The sequence below is a fragment of the Rhipicephalus microplus genome, chromosome 5 (genome assembly GCF_043290135.1).
Source record: "Rhipicephalus microplus isolate Deutch F79 chromosome 5, USDA_Rmic, whole genome shotgun sequence".
NCBI classification, from domain to species: domain Eukaryota; kingdom Metazoa; phylum Arthropoda; class Arachnida; order Ixodida; family Ixodidae; genus Rhipicephalus; species Rhipicephalus microplus.
Window position 1 is genome coordinate 177,666,340 of NC_134704.1, and position 24,215 is coordinate 177,690,554.

The window sequence follows — 24,215 nt, forward strand, 5'->3', positions numbered from 1 at the left end:
GAAGCCGAAAGCTTGACTGTACCACAGTCAAGGGTGTGTCCACTCATAGTCGACGAAATGAAGATCAGGGAAAAGCTGCAGTACAACAAACAGCAGGACTGCTTTGTGGGGCACGCCGATGTCTCTTAGGAACACCATGGTGGGGACCTCACCTTAGCAAACTCTCTTCTCTGCTTCCTAATTACAGGACTCTCGACGTCGTATCGCATTCCAGTGACCTACTATTTTACCAAGGGTTTAACAGGCCCACAGCTTCACAAGTTGTTGATTTTTGTGATTGAAAAAGTAGAAGCCTGTGGTTTCAGGGTAGTTCGCTTAGTGAGTGATAATCACAGAGTGAACGCCAATGGCATGACACTTTTGGGCGATGGTCTTCTTACGTACCGGATAGTACATCCCTAGCTGTGACCGCGACAGGCTCCTCTTTTTAAGTTTTGATGCATGCCATGTTTTAAAAAACGTGCGCTCGCAGTTTCTGGCCCACGACATTGGTCCGAAAGGAGAGGTCTCATCCTGCTACATTAAGAAGCTCTACGATCTATAGAAGGACCTGGTTGTAAAGCCTGTCCGCTACCTCAGCGGAAAACATGTCTATCCGAATAACACAGAAAAAATGAATGTCGCAAGGGCAATTCAGGTCTTCTCGCCTGATGTTACTGCAGCCCTGGAGCATCTCAGAGACCAAGCTGGGCATACATCGAGTGTATCATTCGCAGCTGCAGGCCATACCATCATTTTCATGCAAAACATCTATCGATGGTTCGTGCTGCATGATACAAGCAATACGACCTAGCACATCCACAAAAAGTGGCCTGACACTCGGCAGTTTGACGATGCTGAAGATGCAAGACTGGAGTGGCTCGAGGTCACCCATGTACTTGGATGAACTGGAAAAAAGCTGTCGAAGTCAAAAGAAATTTTTGACGAAAGAAACGTATGAAGCATTCCTCCTGACCACATATTCCACAGTTGCCTGTATCAAATACCTGCTCACAGAGAAGTTCTTGTTTGTGCTCACGCGTAAGTTTAATAGTGACCACATAGAGTCGCTGTTTGGAACACTGCGGATGTCCTCTGGCTGCAATGACATGCTGAATGTTCGTTCTGTTTTGCAAGGGCTGGAGAAGGTTTTAAAAACTGGACTTGCCGCATCCAGCATGGCATCAAACGTTGCACACAGAGAATGTGCCCAAATGTCAACAGGCACACTGCTCACTGAAGCTTCTCCTTCGCTAACACAGCAGCTGCCTCAGCTACAGAGAGCTGCATGTGTTTTGCAACGGCTCAATGCAACAGTCTTGCCTCAGCATTTGCCGTCACTTGAGATTTCCGCAACTGTTTATGTTGGGGGCTATATTGCCCGCGTCATAAAAGAGCACATGTGTTGCGGAAGTTGCACTGCAGTCTGCACAAAGCCAGCGAGCAATCAACCTATCTTGCAGTTCACCCGCAGCCAGGACCGAGGTGGGCTACTTTACCCGTCAGACCAGTTGCTGTTTGCCGTTGACGTGCTAAGGGCATTTGCGGATCGGGCTCTGAAGGACAATCCGACTCTAAAAAATCCATTGTCTACCCTGGTTAAGTATGCTGTGCCAGCACTGTGTGCTTCAAACCTGCTCAAGTGCAAGGAGATGGATGACACTCACAGAACTAAGCTCATGGAGCTGATATCTGTTCGGTTTTTGCGGCCCCTGCTGGTGAACTATGCATTCACTGTCAGTGACAAGCATGATGCTTTCAAGTACTTCGCAAAAAAGCCCCTGTCAAGAAAATATGCAAAACTGTGAGGCTACCGAAAATAGAGGTACTTACAAATAAATGTTCCTTCTTTCTTCAAAATGTATTCGTATCGCATCAATTGGGCTCATTTTGCAGAATATAGAGCTGCTACGCATGGCAAGTCAACGTTGGAAATTCATGTACATCATGTCCAAGCATGTAGGTGCGTGCGTACACGGCATGTTTTTGGTATTCATTTAGCGTGGCGTTCTTCGCTTGCGGCTAGTGCGTGAAAGCTGGCAACCAGATCTCTGAAACACTCGGTAACATAATTCAGCGATTACAGCCGTGATATATTGAGGTTTGAGAGCAGAACATTAAGGATTTAATCTGTTTACTTTTCAGCGCGGAACCAGAAACACGGCGGCTGCGGCACCCTGTTTAGGCGGCGGCACCTGGTGTCGAGGCGCCGCACTCGCGCCGACGGAGTAGTCCCATTGTTCTCTTCCGCTTTTACCGGATACTGAAAGTTTATAAAGGAGGCACTGCCTAGAGCATAGAGCTTCCCACAATACTTACTAGAGGGAACTCTGGCGCTAGTGTCTATGGGAGTAGCAACACACGGCGCTTATACGACCATGGGAATCACCGGGATGGGAATGATGGGTAGTACACACATTTGTCTAATTTTCGTACTTCTGGCTTGGTTCTGGCTCCGTGTGTGTTCGTGTGGCTTGGAGCTGTTTTTTCACTAAAACATAAATTAGCAAATGTTCACCGTTTGCACTTCACAACCTTATTTCTTTAAAATTACTATTTTGAATCAAGTCCCTAAGTTCAAAAGGTTTTGTTCTTCTCTTTAAATCAAAACCGAAACACAGCAATAAACGAAGCCGCAAGTACGATTCGCCGCCCGCAATTACGACTGCTAGGCAAATGTGTGTACTACCCATCATTCCCATGTTCGCTGAACGATTGCAGCGCCAGAGTGCCCTTTAGTTAATTTTGAGAAACTCTATGACCTAGAGTATCTGTATATGCACAATATGCAGTTACTCTAAGCTAACCGTCTCTGAGTGGGCCTAGAGTGAATTCGTGGTTGCTTCGAAAAGGAAGAAGGCACGACTTTCTGCAGCACTTGCAAAGGGCACGCACAGAAGAGCACGGCTCGGTGCCTCGTGTTGGATGGGAAAAGGGAGATATAACAGAATATCGGAAAGATATAGATAAAAAAAAATAGGACAGGCAAGCGACAGAAAAAGAAGGAGATAGAAAAGTTGGAAGCTGGTCGAAAAAGTCCGAGGATGGGGCACCACACGACGAGAGTTTCACTAACACTTCTAGTACACTCTAGCTTCACGACGTCAGGTCACAGAGGGCAGTCCAGTCGGCGAGAACTACGCAGTCGGCGGCACAACCGGTCTGCTTGAAATCCTCCTAAAAACTCGACGCTGAGTTGACTCGCGTCTATTGTGAACCTAATGAAGTTATTTCACTCACTCACTAACCCTTTACGAGCCGATGAAAAAAAGAAAAAAAATGCGAACTTCCGCAAAACTTAATACTATTTGCTTTATTTTAAGCACTTTTCAAAAGCTGAACTGAAAAAATGAGACAATTTGGGTGGTAAAACAGACCCGCACATATGCGTGGGCAGAGCTCTGGTCTTTTGCATGGAGAAAGGAAAAAAGAAAAACTTTTCTTCCTTCTCCATGCCACGGAGTGCTCCATGCACGGAGGAAGGCACGGAGTGCTCCATGCACGGAGGAAGGATCCTTCCTCCGTGGTTCCATTCAAAGGAAAAGTTTTTGGCAGCGTCTTCTGCGCCGCACGGTGCAGCAGCTATCCCCACACAGAAGTGGCTTCTGCGCCGCACGGAAGTGGCGTCACTTAAAAAATTATTACTTAAAGCTAGTAAATTGCGTTAATTATTCGTGCGTAATGCGTCAAACATACAAAAATTGTACTAAGCAGGTGTTTAACGAGTCAAGTAGCTTAGGTTTGTTATTTAAATACATATTACAAGTATTTTGAATACAGGGAGGGCCATGGGCGATGCGGCTGCGAAAAGTAAACACTGCGAGATGGTAGCCGCCTGCGATGTGTTGATGGTGAAAACGCCGATGAAATCGTGGCCATAGCCTAGGCCACTCTCAAGGAGGACTGGAGTGTCGTCGCTGCTTCATGTGATTGCTGGATGCTTAGTTGAACCTGGTGGTTCGAGCTAGCGCGGCCATCCACCGCGCCGCAGCTTCATCTGAGTGTGTGCGCCATAAAGTTTCTCAGTATGATGTGCGGGTTACAGTCGTTGGACGTACTGCATTTTCTAGATTGCAATGTCAAGCGTGGTGTTGTCAAAGGAGAAAGTGTTCTTGCTGCCGAGTTTTGCTAGTCGCAAAGGACAAGGTCGACGATGAAATAAATGCTTTCGCACGGTTCACGACCGGACGCACATGCATGAAACCCCAGTGCGTCGGCGAAGTGTTCATACGATCGATGGAAACGACTTCATTGTAATGTTCTTACGAAGCCTGTGATCTCCGAAGGCCAGAGCTACTGCATTGCCGTCTGTTTTATCAAGTGCGAACACGTACGGCCGTTCTCATCCGTTGCTACGTGAATGCTCCCGTGCTGTCACAGGCCGCGCGTGTTTTTGAGCAAGGCAGACAAGTAGTTAGATGGGCTAACGCCGTCGGCACTTGCCCTTGGGCATTGTTTATCAAGTGCTGATCGCCGAGAACATTGCGGTGACACGTCAGTATTTTTAAAGAAAGCGGCCTGCCGGTTACTTCGTCAGGTGACCTGAGCGACATAAAAAAAAGTTGCCCGAGACTACGTTGCAGTGCACCTTTCCGTCATCAAAGCTTTGATAAACCGTGGAAATCAACATTCCTGACACCTGTGCTGAAGAAACCAATGCAGCCAGCTGCATTCGAGTTTTTGTGTCTTTTTGCGTCTCGCCGATTAAGAGCACTAATTCGCAAAACACTTTATCATAATAAATATAGTCAATCCTGCAAGAGTCAGCGAAGATCCAATATTAAAGGGCCTGTTGACGGGACCACCACCAGCAGCAAGTCGGGCTGATGAGGAGGCGCAAATGTTAAAACAATACATGCGTGAACAAAAAAAGAAAAGAAAGCATCGATAACTGCAATAGAACTTGAACCACCGACCTCTCCAGTTGAAGAGTTGCTTTTACCAACTACGCCACAGCTGCCGACCGGTTTCAGATGACAAACAAGCCTGTTTTGTATTGTTGTCACGCTAAACCTAAATAACATTTTTGTTCACTTTTTCGTTTGGACGTAACTTTAACGGCTTTTATTGTTATGTCTAGACGTACCGCTATACACTCCCGACTATTCAAAAAAGCGCCTAACCGGAAAATGCATCACATCACTTCCGTGCGGCGCAGCAGTCTCCCTTCCTCCATGGGGCGTGGCAACGCCTCCTCTAGAAAGATGCCCGAGGAATGGCTCGCGCTCCCAGCGGAGTTGGCCTGCCTTCAGTTTTAAACAAGCTCCGCGCGGTAGCGCTCGCGACCGACACTATTATGTGTCGGTCCCAGAGTTTGGTTCGGACTGTCACGGTGGATGGACGTGTTTCTTTGAGCGCTCACGATCGACTGCGCAGATAAGTGTTTTTGTATGTTTTGAGCTTGTCTTTGTAATTTAAAGGCAGCAGTTAAAATCTTCGTAGCACTTGTTTTATGGTATGGCTTTTTTGGGGGTCAGTCACCAGGTATTTATTAGTTAGTGCGGGTGTGTGTGTTTGAATTTGTTGTTGTTGTTTTTCTTTTGCCACTCCGTGGGGGAGGTGCGCGTACATTGAACACGCATATTTTTGTAGTAGAGCTTAGACTTTGTTTTTTTTTTCGTTGTGCAGGGCTCGAGTTTAGTAATTATTGAGTATAGGGACCATTGGTGTCAGAAGACATGGTTAAAAAGACTGTAAAGTGTTCAGGATGTGGAGTGGGTTTGAAAGTGGACCCAAGTGTAGAAGCGGATGGAGAAGAGGCTGACGCGAAGTGCAAGCAATGTGAGGTTGAGGAAAAAATGGAGAAAATGATGGTTGCCCAGAGTGAACTGCTGATGAGAATCGCCGAGCTCGAGACTGCGTTGGCGACAGAGCAAGAGAAAATGAGGGCAATGGGAGAAAGACTGAAGTCTGCCGAGGAAGCACTAGCGAAGCTGAACAAAGGAGCGGCCTACGGAGAGAACAGTAGGGAACCGGCAACCAGAACGGCGGAGAAAGGAAGAGCAAGTAAGTTTGGAAAAAACAGGTTCAGCTGGTTCAATTGTCGCAAGGCCCAGCTTCAGCGAGGTAGTGGTGGGGCTGGGAGGGGACAAAGCAGCCGGCGTCACAGGTGCAAGTAGCCCCCAGCTGCAGGATGCTCCAGCTGAAAAGTCACAGCATGTGATAATCGCCGGGGACTCGAATTTAAATCGATGCACAGAAGCCATCAAAGAGAGGGTAAGAGGTGACAAAAGGGTTGCAGTAGGGGCGTTCCCAGGACGCAAGCTAGAAGCAGTCATGAGGCAAGCGAGCGCAAAACTCAAAACTACAGCTGATAGACAAAACCTCGTGATAATTTCAGGCGGTTTAAATGATGTCTTAAATGAAGATACAGCAGGACTAACAACCACACTGGCAAAAGGCGTCGATGACATGCGCGCCACTCCTCCTCAGGTACAGGTATATGCAGGTATATGCACGATACCGGAGGTCCCGTTGTGTGATAGCAACCTGCAAAGAGCGGTTGTCAACGCAAACCAAGAGATATGGCAGATGAGTCGAGAGAAAGGCTTTGAGGTGGTGGAAATAAACAGAGAGGTGCATAAGTGGGTTGGTTTTCAACGAGACAGAATTCACTTTGATGGGCGGCTAGGTCATGAGGTGGGTGGACGACTTGCAGGACGCGCAGTAGCTTTTTTGGGGGGCAAGCGGGCCCTTCGGGGTGCAGGATAGCTAGTAACGAGGAAAACAACCAGAAAGACTCTTTGAGAGGTGGTATGGACAGATACGATTCCAAAGTGGCACCAGTATCTAAGATAGATAGAGTCCGGGGCATAAATAGACGTAGCCACGAGTGCCGAGCCAATTCAGGCATAGGGTAGTATATTAACATGCAGGGTGGTAGGAACAGGCTGAAGTGGGAAGAGATAGAAGAACAGCTAAGGAAAGAGAGGCCGATGGTATACGGTTTTGTAGAAACACATCTCAGGGACATGGAACAACCTCCGAACAATCCGGACTACGCGTGGAAATATTGTAATAAAACAGATGGCAGCAGAAAGGGGGTGGTATTGGGGCATTCATTCATAAAAGTACAGACTGGCAAAGGGTCAAGCAGGAGTGCAAGGAACATTTACGGCTAAAAGGGAAAGTGGCAGGTCAAATACCACTCCTTGGTTTTGTGTACTTGTGGACCGGAGCAAAGGCCAGAGAGGAAAACCAGGTAATGGTAGAGTGTATATGAAAGGAAATTCAGGAGTAAGGAAGAGAGTGCGAGATAATTATACTAGGAGACATGAATGCACACATAGAAAATATATATGGGTGTACCGACCCGACAGGCAAAATGATCATGGATATGTGTGAAAGGCTGCAACAGTACCGAGAAGTGTGAAGGGCAAATAACATGGGTGGTAGGAAGGCTGCAGTCGACGATAGATTATGCACAGATGCAACATAGTATGTATAATAAGCTCAGGGGAATGCACATAGATGAAGGTGGCTCCAGAAGTCTGGGTAGTGATCACAAACGTATCAAGCTAAGTTTTGGAGGAGCAGTGAAAGTGGGAAGGAGAGAAGATGAGCTACTACAGGAAAATTTTTATCCAGAAAGGCAAATTGAAATAGCCACTAAACAAATTGAGAAAGTAATCACGAAGGATGATAAAACACTGTGGACATACACCAATCTAATTAGACTGTTTGAGCTAGAGCTTGCAAAGATGCGTGACAAGTCACCCCGGAAAAGAAGACACAAACCCGAAAGTTGGTGGGATGAGGAAGTTAAGAGAGCCATAGCAAAACGTCAGGAAGCCTCTAGGGAACACAGACATGCTAAGCAGCGGGGTGAACTGACAGACGATGTTGAAAGAAAATGGGAAACCTTTCTTAGCTGTAGAAGGGATGCATCCCTTCTGATCAATGAAAAGATTAGAAGAAAGGGAGCTCAGTGGCTGGCAGAAGTACATAAAAAAGATAAAAAAGCAGCTGCGAAATTTCGAACCATCTAAACTCCCTAAGAGATGATACGAGCCTAGAGCAGAGGTTTATAACTACAGCCCAAGGTGCTAGGCTAGAAGGGGACGAAGCTATTGAATTTATAAGAACAAGGGTGACAAAAAAATTTCAACAAAGAAGTGCTTTATGCACCACAATAGACAAGGATGAATCAAGTGGTGCAATGGCTCTATTTTCAGAACGAGAGTGGGAAAGGGCTGAGAAAAGGGTTCCTAGTAGTACATCAACAGGCCCAGATGGCATTCCAATTATGCTGATAAAGACATTAGGTCCGAAGTCTAAGCATGCTTTGAGAGAGGCAGTTAGCAAACTAATAATCGATGGTGAAGTTCCCGATGGATGGAAACTTAGCAGGATGAGCATGATCTATAAAGAAAAGGGGGACAAAGCTGACATAAACAACTACCGTCCTATAACAGTGACATCAGTGGTCTACAGGCTGGCGATGCAGATTATAAAGGAAAGACTGCAGACGTGGATAGAGGCTAAGGGGGTGCTGGAGAACTGCAGAATGGGTTTTGGAAACACAGGAGGTTGGAAGACAATCTGTCCTCACTGATGCAGTGCATCGAAATAGCAGAAAAAGAACACAGGCCCCTGTGTCTAGCATTTTTGGATATCAAGAGAGCGTACGATAGCGTGGTTCACGAGGAATTGTGGGGAATACTGGACACACTAGGCGTGGAACATGTCACTAATCTTTTAAAGGATATCTATAAAGGTAACAAGGTAGTTATAAAGTGGGAAAAACAGGTATCCAAGCCTGCAGCGGTGAAACGGGGGCTTAAGCAGGGGTGTCCCCTGTCACCCTTATTATTGATGATGTACCTACAAGGATTAGAGGCCAAATTAGAGGGAAGTGGACTTGGCTTCAACCTCTCTTTCATCAAACGAGAAAAACTCATTGAACAGATACTACCAGCATTGATGTACGCAGATGATGTAGTGCTATAATGGCTGATAACAAGGAAGATTTGCAGAGATTGATGGACATCTGCGGTAATGAGGGAGATAGGTTAGATTTTAGATTCAGTAAAGAAAAATCAGCAGTCATGATTTTCAATGATGACAAAGGTAGTGAGCTTAGAATACAGGAGGTCACGCTAGAGATAACAGATAAATACAAATATCTGGGCGTATGGATAAGCAATAGGACCGAGTACCTAAGGGAACACGAAATATACGTGACGACTAAAGGTAACAGGAATGCAGCAGTGATGAAAAATAGGGCACTGTGGAATTACAATAGGTATGATGTTGTGAGAGGAATATGGAAAAGGGTCGTGGTTCCTGGGCTCACATTCGGCAATGCGGTCTTGTGCATGAGATCAGAAGTTCAAGCAAGATTAGAAATTAAGCAACGTGGAATAGGTAGGCTCGCTTTAGGAGCTCACGGGAATACACCAAATCAGGGAGCACAAAGTGATATGGGATGGACATCATTTGCGGGCAGGGAAGCTAGTAGCAAGAGCAAATTTGAGAAGCGATTGAGAGAAATGGGGGAGGAGCGCTGGGCTAGGAAGGTTTTCAGCTACTTGTACATGAAGAATGTCGATACAAAATGGAGGAAGTAAACCAGGAAATTGACTGGTAAATACTTAGAAAACAGCAGGTGGCCAAACCAAAAAGACCTATCGGTTAAGAAGAAAGTGAAGGAAACGGAGACTGACATGTGGAAAATGGGCATGATTAAGAAGTCCGCACTAGAGATCTATCGAACTTTTAAGCAGGAAACTGCCAAGGTAAGGATCTATGATAATACTCGGGGTAGTTCTTTACTGTTTGAGGCCAGGACGGGAGTGTAGGGAACCAAGACATATCGGGCCAAATACGAAGGGGTAGACACGCTATGCAGTGCGTGTGGAGAGGAAGAAGAAACTGCCAAACACTTTATAATGTTCTGCAAAGGGCTTCACCCTATAGTTCAGGATGATGGTGCAGAGTTTTTCAAAGCACTGGGTTTTAGGGACAGGGAGGGCAAAATAGACTTTAAGCGGGTAGACTTAACTAGAAGGAGGTTATCTGATTGGTGGCTAAAGTCAAGGCACGAGTGAAAATTAAACTCTTCACTGCAAAGTACGAATCCTCAAACTCACTTTTTAAGGAAAAAAAATAAATATAGTTTTGGGTTCATTAAGTATTACGTCTTGGTGGCGCTAGCCACTGCCCGATCTAAAGGGTACAGCCATATCCATCCATCCATCCATCCATCCAGATTGAGCAGAGTCGCCGCCTGGCGGCAACTGGCCAATACGGCGAAGTGTGCATTGCTCTCTGCGTCGTCTGCTAGCCAAGTCATGTTTGTATGGGAGAGTAGTTCGTCGTGCACGTTTTCAAAGTGTGGTTTGTATGGTCATGTCAGCGTGAGTGTAACTGTTTCTACGTATGGCTGAAACGACGTACAAAAGCATTTGATCTTGCTTGGCTGGTAATGCACAGCAATAAGATCAGTGATGTGCAACTTTCCAGTGTTGTGTGTTGTCGTCATACCCTCCACTTACCAGAATCATTTCAGCGTGAGTGCCGCTTTCTGCTTTAAGCACATCGTAAAATGCACTTGACATCGTCTCAAACATGAAGACTATTAAACGGTGAGTGAATGCAGCGTTTGAGCGACTTAATTGGTTGTAAACAAAAACGAAGCTCTAGGGCATGCATTTCCACCTTGTTGTTTGGTGTATAACTACGGCACTGAATATAGTTCATAGACTATGCAATGAGCTTTAATAATATTTATCTGGCCATGGCACTACTACAGAGAGATAATTTTATCAAGTGTGACACTTCGGTACTTAAAGTATTCTTGCCAAGTGCAATTTTCTAACTTGGGGCGAAACTTACGCTGAAACACCTGAGTGCTTATATTTAAAAATGCTTTAAAGAACCGAGACGTTCAAAATTGATTCAAACGGCGTGAAACTTTTTCATAATTGCACGAAAAATGTCGTAAGCTTTTTTTTACACTGTCTTGAGCATTTGTGTGGCCTTGTTATTGACTGACGGAAGGCAGCGGTCTTTTTTCCATTGAAAAACACATTCTTCCCATGAAATAAGCTGTCCATTATTTTATTTACGCACATAATCCTTCGATGAAAGCTTTTTGCACAACTCTTTTGATAGCCTTACTGGTGCACTAGCGTGTGCACACGTGGTAAATGTCATGTCAATGTAATGCAAAACGCTGTCAGCCACAAAGCTTTCTTATCTAGGCTTATCGACTGTCTCACATTTCATGGGGAACAGGATAAGGCAAAAAAATGAGCATATGTATTCGGTGCGAACAGTGACACTGAACATGTCGCACCGATATGAGAGATATCTTTCCTTCTCCTTTTTTTACGGTATTAAGATATGCAAGATGTTAATAAGTGGTTCAGTCGTGCGAAAGGAGTGCATAGTAGACGAAACATAAGTGAAATGAGTACGGACAATACAGCACAAACATGATTTAGTGCGAAAGCCCGCAGTCAGCCAGCCAGGGTGAGCTTGACTCACTAGTAATAGTTACGTTGCATAGGCTTTGTGCATAAATTCGGCAGAGAGGAGCATAGATACTACCAATAAACTGCAGTCAATGCATTTCCTTCACCGACAATAAGCTCAAACCACACATAGCGAAGCGCTGCTGCATACTGCCTATCCACACTTTCACGGGGACAGTGCTGCCACCTATTCGTGGCAGCACCGTCCTCGCTCAAGTGTGACACACACACACACACACACACACATGCACACACACCACACACACACACACACACACACACACACACACACACACACACATACACACACACACATACACACACACACACACACACACACACACACACACACACACACACACACACACACACACACACACACACACATATATATATATATTGTAGTGGGGAAGAGGGAGAGAGACAGTATCTAGTTGGAGCACCCGAAAGATGACTACGACGCAGAGCTGAGCTCGTGACAGTGACTGACGCCTCTTGAATCAGGCAGTTGGTTTTATTCAATAAACCCCCTTATAATTTGATGGAGGTGCGGGGTAGTCTTCGAAGCTGGAACTACGAAGTCGCACCTTACCTGCAGTGCCAGCGATGCCGGAAGAACCCTCCATCCAAAGTACCTCGCAAGTTCCCGCCTCTACATGTCCCGGCGTGTGGCCACTGCGTCACCCACCGATCTTCAGCGGCACTGATGGCCAAGACGTTGAGGAGTGGCTGGCTACTTACCACAAGGTGAGCGCAGCAAACAAGTGGGACGATGCGGCTAAGCTGACCTATGTAAGCTTTTACTTGTCCCGCGTCGCTAGTCTCTGGTTGCGCAATCACGAAGCCGACATTGCCAGCTGGGATTCATTCAAGGCCTCCTTTTCGCAAGTCTTCGACCGCCCTGCTGTGCGAAAACTCTGCGCAGAACAACGACTTCGTGAGCGCGCTCAACATCCAGGAGAGACCTTTACCAGCTACATTGAAGACGTTGTTGACTTGTGCAAGCAGGTAAACCCAGCGATGCTTGACGCCGACAAAATCAAACAAATCCACAAGGGCATATGCGATGACGCATTTCAAATGTTGTTAGCCAAGGACCCACAAACTATTGCCGAACTCGTCAGCTTGTGCCAGAGTTTTGACAAATTGCGCAAGCAACGCGCCCAAACATGGCGCTCTCTGGAACAACTTGATTCGATCGCGGCTTTGACTCTCAAAGACCAGAACGACATGTTGGCTCACATAAAGCAGTTCGTGCGTGAGGAGGTCGCTCGGCAGCTCTCCATTTTATCGAGCGCGCCCGAGCCAGCACAAACGCATCCTTTGGCCCCAGATCATCTGGCACCGGCCATAAGGCACGTCATACAAGATGAGGTAGCGGACGCTTTGCCTTTCGCTCGTTCACCACATCTGGAGGCCGCACCCTTGACGTATGCACAAGTCGTTGCAGCCAGAGCACCTTGACAGCCCACTTATGCTACCTCACCGATCCCTGTTCAGCCATCACCAGTTCCATTCAGCCGGCCGATTGCAGCGTTTCCGAATCCGTGGCGCACCGCAGACAACCACCTGATTTGCTATTGATTGCGGTTACGCAGGACATGTAGCTCGCTTGTGCCGCCGCCGCCCTCTCGTTCAGAGCGACACCATGCAAAGATCGTCGCACGACTCTCGGCGCTTTAACAACACGGCACGTCAACAAAGATCCTCTTCACCCGACCGCCCTCCCTCAGTCAGTCACCAATCTCCATCTCCCCGACGTCGCTCCCTGTCGCCTATGCGCCGTCGACCCTGCCCTTCAGACGCGGAAAACTAGATGCCGCAGTTCCGAAAGCACGAATTGCGTCGTCGTCGAAAGAATCAAGTCCTCGCATTTCTCCGACAAACCTCATCGACGTTTTTGTGGATGGTTACCATACCCTTGCGCTTGTGGACACTAGTGCTTCCGTTTCAGTAATTGATTTAAAACTTTGCCGCCTGCTTCGAAAGGCTACCACGACGCCAAAGGGGTTGTCCCTCCGTACTGCCAGTGCTCACCATATTCGACCATCAGCTGCCTGTACCGCCCACATTCTCATCCAAGATGTTTTGTATACCGTTGAATTTCTTCCGCTACAGGCGTGTTCTCATGATGTGATCCTCGGCTGGGATTTTCTGTCTCGTAATCATGCGGTTATCGACTGTGCTCGTGCTGAAGTGGTCTTCTCTGCGTTGTGTGCCTCGTCTCCGGAATCTCCATTGAACAAGCTGTTTGTCACTGATGACATCGACATACCACTGACTAGCGCAGCCTTTGTTCCCGTATATTGTGCCGATGTGTCTAAGCCTGCAGTGTTGTTTACGCCTTCCCAAGCATTCCGAAGTCGCAAGAGCCTCGCGTTGCCGTTTGCAGTTCTAGATATTTCGGCGGGTGCTACCAATTTGTTTGTCACAAATCCCTTGCCGTCTCCCACAACCTTGCGTCGCAGAGAATGTATTGGAACATTCCAAGACTTAGACGTTTCCTCCATCTTCGACCTTGACGGTGAAAGTGATTTGCAGCTTAATGCATTGACGCCATCTGCCCATTCAATTGTCCGCGAAAATAATAATTTGTTTGGCCCCTCAATTGATGGCAAACTTGAAGAACCACACCGCGAAAAGCTTCTAGAACTTCTTCACCAGTTTCGCGGCTCGTTCGATTGCCAGCAGACGTCCTTAGGCCGAACGCACACCGTTGTGCATCAGATTAACACCGGCTCCTAAGCGCCTCTGTGACAGCGTCCCTACCGTGTATCTCCTGTGGAGTGTCGTGTAATCACCGAGCAAGTGGCCGACATGCTTCAACGTGGCGTCATTCGGCCGTCCAGCAGTCCCAGGTCTTCACCTGTGGTACTTGTGAAGAAAAAAGACGGCTCGATTCCCTCTTGCGTCTACTACCGCCGCTTAAACAAAGTCACGATTAAAGACGTATACCCTTTGCCGCGCATCGATGATGCCCTGAACTGCTTGCAAGGCGCTGAATTCTTCTCATCACTAGAACTACGGTACGGTTATTGGCAGGTCCCCATGGTACCATCAGATCGTCCAAAAACTGCTTTTGTGACACCCGATGGGCTATACATATTTAATGTAATGCCCTTCGGCCTTTGTAATGCGCCAGCCACATTCGAAAGAATGATGGATAGCGTCTTGCGTGGGCTAAAATGAAAGACATGCCTATGCTACTTGGGTGATGTCGTTGTTTTCTCCCCTGATTTCGACAGCCATCTCCAACATCTCAGCGAAGTCGTGAGCTGCCTCACAAGCGCAGGCCTTCAACTAAACATCAAGAAGTGCCACTTTGGAGCTCGGAAGCTCACAATACTTGGTCACGTTGTCTCAGAACAGGGCGTCCTCCCAGACCCAGAGAAGCTTCGTGCTGTCGCTGAGTTCCCGAAGCCTAGCACTCTGAAAGCGCTTCGCAGCTTTGTCGGACTATGCTCGTACTTTCGCCGCTTTGTGAAGAACTTTGCTTCGATAATCGCACCACTGACACAGCTTATCTCTGGCGATGGACACCTCTCTGGTTGGTCGCCAGCATGCGATGATGCTTTTGCAACATTACGCCATCTCCTTACTTCACCACCTATTTTACGCCACTTCGACCCTATTGCTCCAACCGAGGTGCACACGGATGCCAGTGGCATAGGACTTGGCGCTGTCTTTGCTCAACGCAAACCTGGCTTCTCGGAGTATGTAGTTGCGTATGCCAGTCGCACCCTAACCAAGGCAGAGCACAAATACTCGGTTTCCGAAAAGGAATGTTTGGCCATTGTTTGGGCATTACAAAAATTTCGTCCCTACTTATACGGATGCCCATTCGATGTAGTTGCAGATCACCATTCACTCTGCTGGCTTGCTTCATTGAAGAAAACTTCGGGCTGCCTTGGACGTTAGGTGCTATGTTTACAGGAATTTGATATTCACGGTATTTACCGCTCAGGCCGCAAGCACACCGACGCAGATGCTCTTTCTCGTTCGCCCCTCTTCAGCCGTTGCCCCTGTTTCCTTCGCCGAAGCTACCATCGGCAGCATCGATACCGCTGACATGCCTTCAGAACAACGCAAGGACCCTTGGATAGTCTCGCTCATCGACGTTCTCTCCTCGTCTTCGGTGACACCACGCCAGCGTCTACCTTGTGCACTACGTCGACAAATTCCCCATTATGCAATACGGGATGCCATGTTGTACCGTCGCAACTATCAGCCGGATGGTAGGAAATGGCTTCTTGTTATACCTCGACATTTGCGCTCCAACATGTGCGCGTACTTCCACGCAGACCATAAAAAAAAAACTCCCAAGCATTTCCCCGAGGGTGAACATGGTTAATGTTAATACACGGGGTGATGCTATGAGAGGTATTTATTAATTCACACTATTATATTTATTAATCACACTATGGTGCCTTTATGGTGTAATGGTTCCTGGGAATCGCAATTTGATCACACGGGGGAGTTTACGTTAACTCACTGGCGAATGTCAACGGATTTTAACTTTACTCCCCCTCACTACCCGCTCTCGACGGGAGACTGAGAGAGAAGGCGGGCGCGCACGAGAGAGGGGTGCGCGCGAGGAGAGCGGAGGAGCGAGCGAAGGGGGAGGGGGTATAAGGCGCGTTACTGACACCGATATCAGCGTTGCGACCGTGGCTTATTCGGTACAGCGTCGCGCTGCGGCCCGACAAGTCCACTTTCTCTTAAAGATGGAGAGAAGACTACGGACGTCGCCGACGGCGGTGGATGGTTTGGAGTCGCTTATAAAGTGTATTCACACTTAAAACACATACCCTGGCGTTTTGAAAACATACGACCGGCTTCATCAGCGATTTTTCTGGCATGGAATGTACTCGTACGTTCGCAAGTACATACTGTCACGTATTGCAAGAGGGTGACACAAACAATAGCTTTATTAAAGGGCGAACTTGTGCCCAGAAAAATAGGTAAATAACTGAGTCCGCTAAAGCGTTCCACACTAGCGTCTCTCTCGAACACCTTTTTTCACAACCCGTCGATCAGGCCACCGTCGCGAGCCCAAGCACGAGGAGCAATGACTCGCGTTGCTACAGCGCGCGCAGGTGCGCTACGTTGTAGACGCTTGCATAGCGTCTCGCTGGTTCTCCTGGTAGTTGTAGACGCTTGCATAGCGTCGCGCTGGTTCTCCTGGTAGAAGGCAGTCTCTGCGGCATTACTCCCCCTCCGAAATACGCATCGTCCCGATGCGCGGTTGGGGGAAGTACGCAAGGGGGAATGCTTCAGCATCTCTCGAAGTAGGGCTTCATGCGGGCTACATGTACGACCTCTGCATGGTTTTGACGTCTTGAGCGCTCTTGTCCTTCAGGAATAACTTCATAAGTTATGTCACTGAGTTGGCGGATGACCTTATATGGACCAAAGTAGCGTCGAAGAAGTTTCTCTGACAGCCCACGGTGGCGTATTGGTGTCCACACCCACACTTGATCGCCTGGCTGATACTTGACTTCTCTGCGGCGCAGGTTGTAGTAGCTCGCGTCCCTACATTGTTGTTGACGTATTCGATGTCGCGCTAGTTGGCGCGCTTCTTCAGCTCTTTGTAGGAATTCTTCAACGTCAGATGGCTCATAATTGTCGTTATCGACAGGGAGCATAGCGTCGAGTGTTGTAGTCACCATACGGCCATAGACCAGCTCAAATGGAGGAATGCGGGTGGTCTCCTGTACTGCCGTATTGTAGGCGAACGTTGCATAAGGTAGGATTTCGTCCCACGTCTTATGCTCTATGTCCACGTACATCGACAACATATCCGCTATGGTGCGGTTTAGGCGTTCCGTCAACCCGTTCGTTTGGGGATGATACGCAGTACTTTTTCTATGAGTGGTATTAGTCATATTCATCAGGCACTGCATCAACTCCGATGTGAATGCTGTTCCGCGATCGGTGATAACTACCATCGGGGCGCCATGTCGCAGAACTATGTTGTGAACGAAGAACTTGGCAACTTCCGCAGCCGTTCCTCGTTCCAGGCAGCCAGTTTCTGCGTACCGCGTTAAATAGTCGGTTGCGACAATAATCCACCTCTTTCCTGAGGATGACATTGGAAACGGCCCGAGAAGATCCATTCCAATTTGCTGAAAAGGAGTCTCAGGTGGGTCTATGGGCTGGAGCAGGCCGGCAGTTTTCAGAGGTGGTGTTTTGCGCCTTTGACATTCGCGGCATGTCTTCACATAATGCTGTACCGATGCTAACAGCTTGGGCCAGTAATATTTCAGATGAATTCTGGCGAATGTCCGGCTGACACCTAAGTGACCCGAGCACGGTTCATCATGGCAAGCTTGTAATATTTCACGTCTCATGACTTGCGGCACAACGAGTAAGAACTTTTCTTTGTTGCTTCTGAAGTTCCTTTTGTAGAGTACATTACCACGGAGGCAGAACGACGATAATGTTCTCCTAAATACACGTGGAACTTGGGAGTCGTGCCCTTCGAGGAATTTTATCAATGGGAGCAGTTCTGTGTCGGATCGTTGCTGCTCGGCGATATCTGAAGCCTTCACAACACAAAGGAACGGAAAGTCGTCCTCTTCCGAAGAGGTAGAGTCTAGTGGCGAGCGTGATAAGCAATCAGCATCGCTGTGTTTTCTTCCCGACCTATATACAACTGTAATATCGTATTCTTGGAGCCTGAGGCTCCATCTCGCAAGTCGTCCCGACGGGTCTTTTAAGCTCGCCAGCCAGCAAAGTGAATGGTGGTCGCTGACGGCGCGGAACGGCCTGCCGTAGAGATATGGCCTGAACTTGCTAATCGCCCATATAACTGCCAAGCACTCTTTTTCCGTTGCAGAATAGTTCTTTTCAGCTTTTGACAGGGTGCGACTGGCATAGGCTATGACTTTCTCTTCTCCATTTTGCCATTGAGCTAATACCGCGCCGAGACCAAGATTACTTGCGTCTGTATGGACTTCCGTGTCCGCAGTTTCATCAAAATGTGCGAGGATCGGTGGGGCTTGTAAACGGTTCTTTAGTTCCTCGAAAGCTCTCTCTTGTTCCTTATGCCAAACGAATGATTCTTCCTCTTTTGTGAGTCTGGTCAGAGGTTCAGCAATTTTCGAGAAATTTTCTATAAATCGTCTGTAGTAAGCGCACAAGCCCAGAAATCGACGCACCTCCTTCTTGTCTCTCGGCTTGGGGAATCGCGCAACGGCCGCAGTTTTGTCCGGATCCGGGCCAACACCTTCAGCGCTGATCACATGACCGAGAAAACGAAGCTTTTCATATCCAAACTGACACTTTTCCGGTTTAATAGTCAAGCCGGCCGACTGGATGGCGTGAAGCACTGAACGTAGTCGTTCTATATGCTGTTCAAAGGTTGCAGAAAATACCACAACATCGTCCAAGTATACTAAACATGACTGCCATTTGAGACCCGATAGAACACTGTCCATCATGCGCTGGAATGTCGCCGGCGCACAACAAAGGCCGAATGGGAGTGCTTTAAATTCGTACAAGCCGTCCGGAGTTACGAAAGCCGTCTTTTCGCGGTCTCTTTCATCCACTTCAATTTGCCAATACCCGCTTTTTAAATCTAATGACGAGAAATATCTGGCATGCCGTAGGCGATCTAATGTATCATCGATACGTGGCAAGGGGTATACGTCGCGCTTGGTCACGCTGTTCAGTTTCCGGTAGTCAACGCAGAATCTCAACGTGTTGTCCTTTTTCCTCACAAGCACTACTGGCGATGCCCACGGACTGTTGGATGGTTGGATGACATCATCCTCCAGCATCTCTTGCACTTGACCCTTTATGACCTCTCGTTCTTTGGGTGAAACTCTGTACGGGTTTTGATGAACAGGTCTTGTTTGCTCGTCAGTTATTATTCGGTGTTTAACGATCTGCGTGCGACGTACTTTTGACGAGGTGGAGAAACACTCTGAGAAGTCTCTTATGAGGTCCTGTATGATTTGCCTTTCGCCTGATGATAGACTTCTATTTATTGAAACCGCAGCTCCGACATCATCCGTACTTCCCGAAGCAGGTGGTGCTGACGTGAGGCCACACAAATCTGTCGCTGCAGTAAAGCTGTGCAGAAAGGCAATGGCAGTGTCTTTTGCAACATGCTGTATTGCATTTCCGAAGTTTGTGAGCAACACACTGGCGCACCCATCACGTAATTGAATGATGCCCCGGGCTACACAAATACCTTTCTTTAGTAGCAGCTCGACGTTGCTATCCGCTATGCCTTCGGAATCGGCAAATGTGTCATTTCTGACGCCAACCAGCACGCTGCATCGTGGTGGCACGGTTATGTCTTCGTCGATAACCCGCAATGCAGTGCTCTCTACCTCCTTCTCGTCTATGGCCAGCTTCGTCGAGAAGGAAACGCTAGAATTTTGTAGGTTGATTATGGCACCGTTCGCTAGCAAGAAATCCATCCCGAGAATTACGTCCCTTGAGCATTCCGGAAGCACAATAAACTCAGCCACGTAAGTAGCACCCTGAATTCCTATTCTCGCGGTACATCTTCCCACTGGTGTTATCCTGTGGTCCCCAGCCGTTCTTATTTGTGGACCACTCCACGGCGTCAAAACTTTCTTGAGATCCCTCGCGAACGCGTAGCTGACGACTGAATAATCCGCACCGGTATCGACTAAAACGCTCAATTCCCGCTCGTCCACCGTAACGCGCAAGTCCGAAGAAATTGATTCCTTACTTATCTTAGCCGTTCTTTTCTGCCTGTCGCTGCTACCCTCGGGTCTTGACGGAGGATCTTCGCCTTGTCGAACAACAGCGGCCTTGCCTCCACAGGTCGCTGGACTTAGTTTTCCTGCCGCGGGCTCGTTGAACGTCTTGGTGGACCTGAGAATGGGGAACTTGGACGCCGGGGGCTCGGTGATCGGTAACGTTTCGGCGCCGGTGACCTTGGCTGGTGCTGAAAACTAGCAGATGGGAGTTGCTGCCTTGACAGGTAATCTTCTATCTCCATGGGTCTTTCACCATTACGCGGGCATGGTGCGTTCACAGAAAACCCCCGCAGGCCGGCCCTCCGGTATGGGCACGTTCTGTAAAGATGTCCAGCCTCTCCGCAATGAAAGCAAAGCGGCGTCCAGTCGGGTGTGCGCCACACGTCGCTTTTTCGTGGTCTCAGCTCTCCGAGAAAGGGCGAGCCATGCGAAGCCGACGGGCGTGTACTGGGGGCTACGAAAGAAGCATTGTGCACGGCAGGCTGGCGTAGAGCGTCCGCGTACGTTGGCATGCGACGTGTCTGCAGTGGTTGTTCCAGTCGAACAGGTTGCGGCTCAGGTTCCGGCTGAAGGATGGCGTGCCGGACTTCGTCACGAATGACGGCGGCGAGGGTCGAGACTGTTGGCATCACTTGTGGCTGCATCAACTTCTGAATCTCTTCCCTTACAATGGATCGCACCAGTTCTCTTAGCGTTTCACTGTTGTTACTTTGGCCTGCCGATAGGACGTCCACCGGTGCGCTACTGGCGTCTCGGTTGTAATGACGGGCACGCTGCTGTAGCGCCTTCTCTATGGTTGTTGCTTCGGTGCGGAACTCGGCAACCGTGCGTGGTGGATTGCGAACTAACCCAGCAAACAAGTCCTGCTTGACTCCACGCATTAGGTGGCGCAGTTTCTTCTCTTCCGTCATGTTCGGATCAGCGCGTTTGAAGAGCCGGCACATGTCTTCGACATACATGCTGACACTCTCATTCGTGCGTTGACTCCTGGACTGGAGAGCGTTCTCTGCCTTCTCTCGGCGGTCGGTGCTGGCATACGCAGCGAGCAAGTGTTGTCGAAAATCTTCCCATGTTGTTATCACCGCTTCGTGATTTTCGAACCACACCTTCGCTGAATCCTGCAACGCAAAGTACACGCGTCCAAGTTTCCTTGTCTCATCCCAGGCATTGGTCCTTGCGACTCGCTCGAAATGTTCCAGCCAGTCTTCTACATCTTCGTGCGAGTCACCGTGGAAGGGCTCAGGCAGGCACGGTGGTGACACGATGAGCTCGGATGTAGAACCTGCGGTGGCCATCGTTGTGGGGTCGTTTGTAAAAGCTGCTTGCGTTGCTGGAGCAGTGGTGAGCGGTCCGAATTCAGGCGGGTCTCCTCGAAGACGACGGCTCGAACGCTGGTGTACAGGAGTCAATTCGCCAGGTTCCAGTCGTTGAGGGTCGGGGCTCCGCTCTCTTGTGCCTGAGGGACTTCCAATCATTACCCCGCACCTCCACCAGAATGTCACGTATTGCAAGAGGGTGACACAAACAATAGCTTTATTAAAGGGCGAACTTGTGCCCAGAAAAATAGGTAAATAACTGAGTCCGCTAAAGCGTTCCACACTAGCGTCTCTCTCGAACACCTTTTTTCACAACCCGTCGATCAGGCCACCGTCGCGAGCCCAAGCACGAGGAGCAATGACTCGCGTTGCTACAGCGCGCGCAGGTGCGCTACGTTGTAGACGTTTGCATAGCGTCTCGCTGGTTCTCCTGGTAGTTGTAGACGCTTGCATAGCGTCGCGCTGGTTCTCCTGGTAGAAGGCAGTCTCTGCGGCAATACGCTCCTGCACTGAGTGTCAGCGACGGAAAACAACTTGTCATGCCTCTGGCGAATTACAACCATTTCCGTGTCCAGCTCGGCCGTTTGATAGAATCGGCATCGACCTCTACGGCCCACTACCTTGTACTCCTGCGGGAAATCGCTGGATTATTGGGGCCGTTGACCACCTAACCCGTTACGCTGAAACCGCCGCTTTGCCAGCCGCTGCTGCTCGTGATGTCGCCTTGTTCATCTTGCGTAGCTTTGTCCTTCGCCATGGCGCGCCACGTGAGCTGCTTAGCGACCGTGGGCGTGCGTTTCTATCGCAGGTCGTCCAGGAGCTTCTCAGTGAGTGCAATATTATTCATCGCACTACTACAAGCTATCACCCACAGACAAACGGTTTGACAGAGCGCTTAAACCGCACGCTCGGTGATATGCTTTCTATGTACATATCCTCCGACCATTCTAATTGGGACTTGGTGCTCCCTTTCGTGACATATGCGTATAATACGGCCACGCAAGCAACTACTGGGTTTTCACCTTTTTTTTCTACTGTACGGACGTGAGCCCTCTCCTACGCTTGACACGATACTTACTTACCCCCCAGATGCTTCAGAATACCGCCCAGCCTCTGAACTTGTTCAGTGTACCGAAGAGTGCCGCCAATTAGCGCGTTCATTTACATCCGCCCCACAAGGTGTCCAAAAAGAACAACTTGACCAAGACAAGCCTGCTCACAGCTTCCCCGTAGGCCTATTTGTATGGCTTTTGGTTCCATACCAATCGCCCGGCCTCTCCCGAAGGTTTGCACCCAAGTACAATGGTCCGTACCGCATCCTTCAATGCACATCACCGGTCAACTACGTCGTCGAACCAGTGACACCTGCCAATGACAGACGATGCCGTGGTCGTGAGACAGTCCACATCAGCCGCCTAAAACCCTACTATGATCCCCTTGTGCTTGCTTCGCCGTGAGTCGCCAGGATGGCTCCTCTTCACCACCGGGGCAAATGTAGTGGGGAAGAGGGAGACAGACAGTATCTAGTTGGAGCACCTGAAAGACGACTACGACGAAGAGCTGAGCTCGTGACAGTGACTGACGCCTCTTGAACCAGGCAGTTGGTTTTATTCAACAAACCCCCTTATAATATATATATATATATATATATATATATATATATATATATATATATATATATATATATATATATATATATATATATATATATATATATATATCCTAATGAAGGCCAGACTATAGGCCGAAACGTCGAAATAAACCACGTTGTGACCGCTCACGGAGGATCTACTGAACTATATATATATATATATATATATATATATGGGGAGAGAAGGGACTAGCAATTAAAACATACATATTTTAACCAAATCTTACAGAGGCAAGCCAATTTTCTCTGCCCCTTTCACTCTCTTACATGATAGCAGATCCATGCATCTTTATCAGTGAAGACATACTCTATAATCTAGTCTTTTTGTCACACCATGAAGGACACGAATTATACAATATTATAGCATAAAAAAAGAACTTCACTTAATAGTTGCATAAGGAATGAGGAAGGTTCTTCTAAAGCGTACCTATCCCCAATCAAAACCAAACCACTGAAGGTCAAGTGTGATAGAACTGGAAGCTTTTTTTGTTTCTTTGAGAAAAAGCGTCTCATCATACCGATACATATGTACCACATGGAATACATATGTATCACATGGAATAAACTGCAGCATAAAGACCATTCCCTGAAATGCTTTTCTAAAAAACTCTTTTGTGCTAGATTGAGAATACGCCTCTGCAAACTGGTACCCTCCTTATGAAAATGGAATGAGATCTTTTTAATTGAATTGGAACAATGTAGCACATTTCAATACTTCTAATTAATATTGCAGATAAACTATGCAGCATTAAACATGCACTGTCATCACCATTTTTATCAATGCATTGCAATGATAAAAATAATATATCTTTATATGCCTTTAGTATTATGGAGTTTTCAATCATTCATTACAATGTAATGGGCTTACCAAATCACCTACTAATTATACATCTTGAGCTGATATTGCCTACAAACGTAAATAATAATATTTGAAGGGCCTTTATGTGCCAAAATCATGATGTTATCATGAGGCACACTGTAGTGCAAGGTCTGAACATTTTAACCACCTGAAGTTTTTCAATGTGCACTCGAGTACACAAGTCTCCTGCATTCA

At 47.9% G+C, this 24,215-nt stretch overlaps 1 protein-coding gene across 1 annotated transcript in view; it reads left to right on the forward strand.

Moving 5' to 3' along the window:
* Positions 1 to 3,762: 3,762 nt before the first annotated feature.
* The window catches only part of LOC142818038 (uncharacterized), a 38,051-nt gene continuing 17,598 nt past the window's right edge, over positions 3,763 to 24,215 (forward strand). The window contains exons 1-2 of the mRNA XM_075896226.1: positions 3,763 to 3,980; positions 5,608 to 5,985. Coding sequence (XP_075752341.1) covers positions 5,658 to 5,985 — 328 coding nt within the window. The 5' untranslated portion in view covers positions 3,763 to 3,980; positions 5,608 to 5,657. The remainder of the gene's footprint in view (positions 3,981 to 5,607; positions 5,986 to 24,215) is intronic.